Source organism: Opisthorchis viverrini (genome assembly GCF_000715545.1).
Source record: "Opisthorchis viverrini unplaced genomic scaffold opera_v5_20, whole genome shotgun sequence".
NCBI classification, from domain to species: Eukaryota; Metazoa; Platyhelminthes; class Trematoda; order Opisthorchiida; family Opisthorchiidae; genus Opisthorchis; species Opisthorchis viverrini.
The window spans coordinates 1,591,626-1,600,957 of NW_008751676.1; the positions used below are offsets into that span (position 1 = coordinate 1,591,626).

Sequence of the window (9,332 nt, forward strand, 5' to 3'; positions counted from 1 at the left end):
GTCGGGGGCATTATATAGTAAGACATGTTTACGGCTTTCCATACGCCGAGTAATTTCCGAGGCGAGCATGTCAATAAAGACTGACGCTTTTGCAAGATCTGATGGATCGCATATTGCATCAGGAGTTAGAAGGCAGGCAATTGGTTGCATGATACGATAGGATAACAGTTCATTCTCCATCTTATGCACACGAGCACTGAGACTTGCCAGGTCGGTGTGGAGCTGAGATTCATTTGGTGAAGAGGATGAAAGGCAGCTACCGGGTACGGCAGGAAGGGAAATGTCAGTTAGTACAACTGAGCAGGCAGAATTTAGCTGGGACAATCTATCGACTCGCCTTTGAGGATGATGAGGTTTAGTGCTATGCCTTTTGCCTGCAAGGCGCTTCTTTGGAAGCAATGGGGAGACGGATGATGGGGAATTAGGGTCTAGCAAGCGCTTAGAGGAAGATGGGATTGGTGGCATTGTTTGCTTCAAATCAGGTAATAGTAAGCCTCAGTGGGATTATGCTAGCAAGCTTATGCTCAGTGTGGCCTAATCAAGCTAGGAAGAGTTTGAGGGGTGGTTAGGTGCGGTCGAAAACGAGATGTCTAAAATAGGTAGCGAAATGCTCTACTAGGGTAAGTAAAACGCTACGGCAGGGCTAGGGTCCCGTAAAAGTTTTTACAACACCTGACCTTGAGATTCAAATTTTCCTTCATTCTCTTGACGGTAATAACGCTAGGTTGGGTGTACAATAATAAAGAGGTCAGATGGAACAGGCTCACTAAAAATCACTTCCTTTAAAATAGTTCGTCGTTGGCCCAGGTCAGTGAATAAACAATAATCCAATTAGGTTGGTCCGGGGGTCTTCTTCTGAACCGTTCCCACATATAATAGATTCCGAAGATGGTCTGAAATGTTTTGATATCAGAGTTAGCACATGAGACTCGCGAATGACCGCTGCAGGCGCGAGTGAAATGGGAACAGTCGAAGCCCGTGACCACGCTTGTATTATATGAAATTGTACAAGTGCGCGTTCTTGTAGTTTTTCGTATTCAAACAAAAAATGATTATGCAATTGATGAAATAATTAATGTAATAGTGGGAGCAAAAGGAAGGTACAAAATACAATAATAGATTCTTGTTTTGTTTGCTGGAGCGTCTGTGAATTCAAAATCGTACATCCACTGCAATTATTCGTGGACGCCTCCACTGTATCCCGTAACACAATGGCTGATTACCTTCCACTTCGTCCTAATTCCCAAATGACCAAGAAGTGTCCAACCTTGCAAGGTCTTTTTGGCAGCTGGCCATTTTTCGCTTATCGAGCGCCGGTCAGTTACTCAGTGGGCTGCAAATACCTCACAGGGAAGAAGGATTCCGTTACATTTGATCGTTGTTCCCGCTTGAATGCCCAGTGTCGGAAAACATCGCTGATAAGTTACACAACAGTGTTACTGTGAATAAGCGAGTGCGCGAGTTCAACCCTAACAGGTGACCTCACCCTATTCGAATTTTCTTCTATCGATCTAGGCTGTCACTGAACTGCTTGAATGTTTGATTGGCCTGAATGTTTGACGGCTTTCCTGTAGAGGCTTTAGTGGGGGGATATGGTCTCGGTAGGTTCTGTGCTTTCTAAGATTACTTTCACGTGTCTGACCTTCCTGACAGGTTCCTACCTCATCTTAATTCGACAGGTCGAAATCGACTTCTTCTAGGTGCGGCCACGAGCTAGCCGCTTCAATAGTATATGGGAAAGCTCTCGTAATAAGCTATCTACGGCAAACTCTGTCGGTAGCTGTTGGCTAGTTTTCATCCATCGATAAAAGTCTGATGCAACTGGTCTCGGAAGTTCATCCAATGAAACCACCCAGTATATCAGTGGCCGTGAGGGTGATTGGCAGCCTGATCCCTCTTTACTAGTGTTATATCGAACGTGGCGTACAAAGTCGCATGCGTTGTCACCCTTCAGGCAGGAATGTCAAGCCTAACATAAATAACCCATAAGCGTGCTGATAACCGACTGCCTTAATTTAGGACACAAAACCCCTCCGTCTGTGAAGACGTCCATGCTCTGTTTCACAGTTTTCGTGCATGCAACAATCCATGATATCATTCCCTACAATCTGATTGCCAACATCAAACAAACGACTTTTAATCTCTAGCCATATGCGAGTCCTTCAAGCAAACACTGCAATTATTGTGCATCTGTACGCACTCCTACCTATCAGGAACTTTTACGGGCACAAAACGCTGGTCGCTGGAAATTGGGTGAGGTTTTAAATATAGTGGGCGGGGAGACCACGGTCCGAATATGACCTTGTGTTGGTTAGGAAATTCGTAAAGCCATCCTGTCTAGAAACTCCGCCGGTAGGAGCTAACGGCAGGTGACGGTGTTTTTGGATTGTTGCCCGTCATAGACATTTCATCTGCTACATCAGCCCATTTGTGCTACAGTTGCAAGAAAAGCAAACGCAAAATCCCCTCTACAATGACGAACGAGTGCAAATAAGAAACAGAGCGCATCTGCGCTAGTGCAATCTTAGAGTTTCAAATCGTCATATATAGAAAATTGGCTGTTCCAGTGGTCTGTCTCGCCAAGCAGAGTGGGCAACAATACAAGGCTGGACGAAACGATTCCCTTGATGTTTGCTACTTCTGGCCTGGGCACCACGCATTCTGTAACGGTTGTCTTCGCATTACACTGAAAGTAGTGGACCAAATACAGAAGCGCGTAACCGGCGTCCACCACCCTAGCCTTAACATATATACATCAAACTGGCGTATAAATCTCCGGTAATGCCTTGGATAACCATCAAACTAGGATAGTTTGACCACGGATACCTCCACATTAGCTGCCACTAGAACGATGAAAATAACCAGTTTTGGTCCTGGCGATGACCGTCTAGTATCACCTTCATATCCTGTGAGTCTTTCATCTAGCCGACAAAGTTTCAGGTACTGCGTTAACCGTTCATTTTGGACTACCGGCTAATAAACTTTACCCGGAGAGTTTCCTCAATGCTCCAACTCCATTTTGGCCGGCTCGGTTTTGCTCTGCGCGCCAAAGAGAGCCCACTGGATTTCGACCTTGCAATTAACCTGATGACCCTTGTGCTGACCCAATTTTAAAGCCTTCAAAACTACATTGCTTCTACAAATAGATACGGATTGTGACCGTGGCTCAAGGTGTTGCAGTTTCAAATGCGGCGTTGATCGTTTCTGTAAAGTCCGTAAATATATTTCATTAGGCTGCATGTTTTGTTTTAAACAAGTTGAAGCATGATGTCGAGTAAACGAACAGACAGGCTCCCATGTGGGACAGCCCTATGTCCACAAATTCAGTCACAAAAGTGGCTGGATGACCTCAAGTTCGAATGAATGCAGTAGCAGGAACAAACCGACGCCAGTTCTTGTGCACGCACTAGGCAGAACTGTGCAGCGGAGTTTGAGAATGGAGGGAGAAGAAACGTGGGGGGTTAATATCATGGTTAATGATGCTACACAGAACAAGCTTGGGTCAGTAGCTTAGATGTTTGGCCAAACCTGCTTTTTGTTTTCCTTTTCTCTTTATACCACTGAAGGAGATGAAGTGTGAAGCTCACTCTATATCAGGAAGGGTCTTTTGGGGGGTAATTTGCAGCTGAAAGAGTAGTTGTCAACTGTGCAATTGTTCGAATTGTCGGGTGTGCAAAAGAGGCTGACTAGGTAAAGATGGAGTTGGTGATTGTTTGGTGCTGGGTAGCGACCAAAAGTCCAATCAGGTAGGACAAATGTGAATAGACAGGCTAGACGCAATAAAAGGATGGATTACGGGCAGTCAAAGGCAGTCGATCACATGGAAGGGAAAGAAGGGACCAATAAATTGAAAAATCTCTTACTTCGAGATAATATGAGAGGTATTCGTTTCGGGAGCAATAAATTGTACAATTCTTGCAGTCCTTGGCCCTATATTTAAACTTATTGTGTTAGGAGTGGCTGTTCCAATCGCTTAGATATTCGATGGTTTATATTCGGATAAATTCGGATAGTCTATAACAGTTGATCTTATGACTATCCTGAAAACACCCCTCTTTACCTTCAGCTTCATCTTCAGCAACCGTCGTGCATCCTGAGCAATAAGACGAATTGTGCAGCAAGTAATTTCGTCTTTATCACAGTGAAACGTCCGAGAAATTTTACCGGAGATATGAATTAGGTAAATCAAATACGCACCTTCTATTTCAGTCTCACTGGGGATTGTAACTGGCTTAAGGAAAGGTGAACGGAGTGACTACCCAGTGTATTCAAAATATAAAGGCATTTCGTCCATGGTGGTTGCAAGCACAGACACTGCGGAGCGACAACACAAACGATTATGGAGATACAGGGCTGTCGCTTGCCGTTGAATCACGCTGTCACGAATATGTTGATGCTTCGTAATTACCGGCGTGCGCAGGTACCGGCCTATTAGCTAGGATAAGTAGCCAAGGTATTCGCAACAAGTGCAGTTATTATGACAAAAGGGAAATAATTGTGCTTATTTTCCAGCATCGAAGTTGGGCTTTATGACGAAATGCAGCTAAGTGACGTCATGTTTTCCAGTGGAGAAAATGTCATATGGATGTTGGTTATTCACATGAGAGTATCACAAAACGCCGCATCATTCCGGTTCTAGCCGCGTAAAACCTAATCGGGATCCTGGCCAACCGCCTAGTGCAGCCATCGCATTCAAAAACAGTACACAGGAATATATTTGGGAAACAAAGCAGAAACTACTGCGGAAAAACTCAATATTTTTTAAATAAAGGCTATATGTTTCAATGCCTAAACCCAGGCTGTGGGATAGTTCCGAAAAGTACGCCATTTACTGGGCAACACCGACCAACACTGTCCAAAAGACGCATCGAGGGACGAGCGTCATGTCACAATGCGTATACTAGAATACTTTTTCGATCTTCACTGCCGTTTTCTCTTGGAGGTGAGTCCAATTTGGAAGAATTCAGGCGGATTGCAATGTGCGGATTATTTGTGTTGCAAGTAATAATAATAAAGCTACATTCCCTGAAACGTTAAATTCACATTTTAATGACGCAAGCCTTATGTCAACCAAGGCGTCTAGGCCTGCAAGCAAGATAAGCTTACGTAGGTGTGTAAACGGTTCCCACTTTCACCAGTCGGGCTGACGCACACCGTGAAGAATAAAATCCTTCGTGCTTGGAAGCTTGTGAAAATGTCAGCACATGATGCTCGCTCCCCAAAATTCTACCGTTCTACGATGCGCTATCACATCTTGCACAGAATTCAAATAAGGTTTGCTACTGCGTTCAGGCCGAAGGAGGTTATTTTCCGTTGAGCGACACACATTCATACACACATATTCAGCTATTCTAAAGGTATACACCTTCCATTACTCGAGATGAGGCTGGAATGTTGCACGACTAACCGAGCGTAGTGGCCCTTGGAAAACACTGGACTGATTCATTGTCCCCGAAAATGCGTTTCAGTTCAGGTGTGTTTTCCATACAAGCGGTTTCGCTCCATACTATCCGTAACTCAAACGTGTCCATGCGGACACATCCCGCGACGCACACCATTTACTAAACAGCGGCGCTCAGTATTCGCACAATGGGATTGAATTTTCGATGGCTAGTACGTGTCCCTGGTGGACCAAACCAGACAACCAATTGAGTGCAGAGTAACAGTTTAAACTTTTGAACACCCTCTATGCATCCCGGGTCTCAGCGATGCGGAGAAAGTTTTTCACTAGACTTTTTCGCAAGAAGTAATGGTGCTTCACCGGAAAAAATCCGGTGAGCAACAAAAATATCAAGATAAATTAGGAAACTTAAGTTTAAACACACACAAAACAAGATGCAACATTCTGGTGCAAAACGCTTTATTCCACACATAAAGGTATTGTGGTTGAGAGCATTGTATGGCTAATGGATCACCGAAAGCGAAGCAGTTTTGGGTGGCTCACTAGAGGCACACCCAGATCATTTCCGACTTAACTTTGGGGTTTTCGAAGTTGTGATTTTCACGCGGAGTTGATCGAATCAATTTAAACTTTCGGTGACACGTCGCTCACAGTAATTTGTTTACGTGAGTGGAATTTCAAGGTCACGGACCATCACCGTTTCGAGTTTGGTTACCGCTTTACGCGAGATAAAGCACGAAATAGCACTTTAGCATATTTTTAGTTCTTAGGTGTTCATTGTGAATAAAATAGCATCTAGAGAATATCCACTGCTGATTCCACTCTGGAAAATCGGTCGTTGACGCTTGTTTGCTTTGTACTACTCAGATTTAACGAATGAGATTATTTTGTTCAGCGGACTCCGCACAACACATTTTCCTATGGAGCTCAGCTTCCATTAGGCACAATATTGTCGGACAACAGTATGAACTGTTTGTTGGTGGTACGAGTGCCATTTCTGTGGATGATCTGCTTTCTTAGATATAAATAGCTAGCCGGTAGATAATGTAGAGTCACGAAATAGCTGCAGGTGAATACCAACAAAATGGTATCATTCTCATTAGGAATATGAGGATTTGTAGGTGGTGACTGCTTTGTGGTGGTCACCATAATAACGGTAGCCGTTTTCGCTCACCTCGACTACGTGTTGTAACTGCACAGAAAACACGTGTGGCGTTTTGTACCTTTATTTTACTTCCATTATAACACTACGTATTTCATAAATTGCATAATCGGTTTTTGAATACGAAAAACTACAAAAAACGCGCACATGTACAATTTCACATAATACAGGCGTAGTCACGTGCTTCAACTCTCTCTTCTGATTTCGCTCGCGCTTGCAGCGGTCATTCGCGAGTCTCATGTACTAGCTCTGGTACCAGAACATTTCAGACATCTTCGGAATCTATTATACGTGGGAACTGTTCAGAAGAAGACCTCTGGACCAACATAATTGGATTATTGTTTATTCGCTAACCTGGGACAACGACGAACTATTTTAAAGAGAACAACTGTTAGTGAGTCTGTTCCGTCTGGTCTATTTATTTTTGTATACCCAACCTAGCGTAATCATTTTTATTTCTTTGCCACACACTCCTGGTAAACTAACTTATTGGGTAGCCAGACCACTACACACGTGGCCACCGGCGGCCATCGGTGGCTGTCGGTGGCTATGGGTGTCTAAATTTTGCAACGTTGTTACCACTGACAGGCACTTCGCATACAATCCTGATATAGTAATTTTTGCATATATGCCTTCTAAAATTATGGAAAACAGAACGAATAAGTTATTGAACCCCTGGGTAAAAAGTGATTTTCAACACCGTTTTGTTTTAATGCACGNATCTTCCTTGTGATGTAGCACCAGAAGTTGAAGATCTGTTGGAGGATATTCCTAAGGAAAATCCGTATGACGCCCTTCCAGCGGCCGTCATAAGTAGGACAGGGAAATCAGAAAGCAAAATGCTACGGGATCTATTCACCACTGTCGAACTTGGTGACAGATCGCCATCACAAATGCTTCGCCACATGCGCAGTCTCCCCTGCGGCCGTAAGCTAGCAGAGGAGATCATGGCCCAACTATGGCTCGACAAACTCCCACCCTCCATATCCCACGTCATCCGCGCTTTCGTTGATGACCACAGCTTAGAGCAGCTGGCCCAAATGGCAGATAAGATACACGAAACTTACCCCAATTGCCCCGTAAACTCCGTCTCCGGCCCTGCCACCACCACAGATTCCGACCCGCTTCTCGCTTCTATGTCACACCTACAAGCCAAGTTTAACGCTTTGACCGATCGCCTACAATGGTTAGAGATCAACAGGCATCAATGACGTTCACGATCCAGATCGTTGTCTCGTGCCAGTCCCTCTTGGTGCTAGTATCACCAATCTTAGGCCCAAAAGCGCGCAAGTGTCAACCACCTCGTTTCTTCAAGCCGCGTTCCAACACCCCTTTAAACACCCCGGCCAGTCAGTCACGGCGACGACTGTCTGTGGCCCTCCTCGGACGAGTCGCCTGTTCCACATCACCGATCGTTCAAGTGGTCTACGTTTCCTCGTAGATACGGGAGCTGAAGTTAATGTGCTACCACATAAGAATCCACTTCCCGATTCTGCTTCTTTCTCGTTACAAGCTGCTAACGGTACCCGCGTCGCTACATACGGCGAACGTTCCCCCACCCTTGACCTTGGATTGCGACGTGCGTTCAAGTGGATCTTCCTTTCGGCCGACGTCCAAACACCCATCATCGGTGCAGATTTCCTGACCCATTACAATCTATCTGTCGACGTGCGACACAAACGTCTTTTAGACACGCTTACATCTCTCTCAGTCAACGGAATTAGTGCCCCAACTTCATCCACAGGTATCCGCGTTATCTTACCGGATTCACATTTTGCTGACATACTTAGGGATTTTCCAACCCTTACTCACCCATGTCAGTACACCCAACCGGTCACTCATTCCGTCGTTCACCACATTCAGACGAGAGGTCCACCTGTCCATGTCAACCCCCGCCGACTCCATCCGGATAAGCTACAAATCGCAAAACACGAGTTCGAACACATGCTCGAACTCGGCATCATCCGCCCTTCATCGAGTCATTGGTCATCACCCCTACATATGGTACCTAAGAAATCTAAAGGTGATTGGAGACCCTGTGGAGATTACCGTTCTCTCAACAACGCTACTATCCCAGACAGGTATCCCATCCCACATATCCACGATTTTGCAAGTACCCTATGCCATACAAACATTTTCTCCAAACTCGATCTCGTAAGAGCATACTACCACATACCCGTAGCTCCGGATGACATTCCCAAAACAGCCATCACAACACCGTTTGGCCTTTTCGAATTCACGCGTATGCCCTTTGGTCTTCGAAATGCAGCCCAAACGTTTCAACGTTTCATGGACGAGGTTTTACGTGGCTTACCGTTTGTGTACGCCTACCTTGACGATGTTTTAGTCGCTAGCACCTCCCCAGCTGAACATACAGCTCATCTCAGAGCAGTGTTTGAACGTTTTTCCACTTACAACATACGTTTGAACATTGACAAATGCTTATTCGGTGTTACTAGCCTGGATTTTCTTGGCCACCACATTGACGCCACAGGTATTTCACCATTACCCGATCGCATTTTGGCCTTAGAGTCATTTCCCATGCCCACAACTATCACTCAACTTCGTCGTTTCATTGGTATCATCAACTACTACCGGCGATTCATCCCTCACTGTGCAGATATTTTGAAGCCACTGACCGATTTACTTGGCTCCAAAGAGAAATCTGTTACTTTGCACCCCGCCGCCACTGCTGCTTTCGAAAGAGCCAAGCACGCCATTGCTCAGGCCACAAAGTTATCTTTCCTCGATACTCACGAGAGCACAAAG

At 45.1% G+C, this 9,332-nt stretch overlaps 1 protein-coding gene across 1 annotated transcript in view; it reads right to left on the reverse strand.

The window, feature by feature from the left end:
• T265_01825 (hypothetical protein) overlaps window positions 1–465 on the reverse strand; it is a gene marked incomplete at both ends in the record, with an annotated part of 34,231 nt that extends 33,766 nt beyond the window's left edge. Inside the window, one exon of the mRNA XM_009165935.1 lies at window positions 33–465. Within this exon, the coding sequence (XP_009164199.1) occupies window positions 33–465 (433 nt within the window). The remainder of the gene's footprint in view (window positions 1–32) is intronic.
• Between the last annotated feature and the right edge of the window lie 8,867 nt (window positions 466–9,332).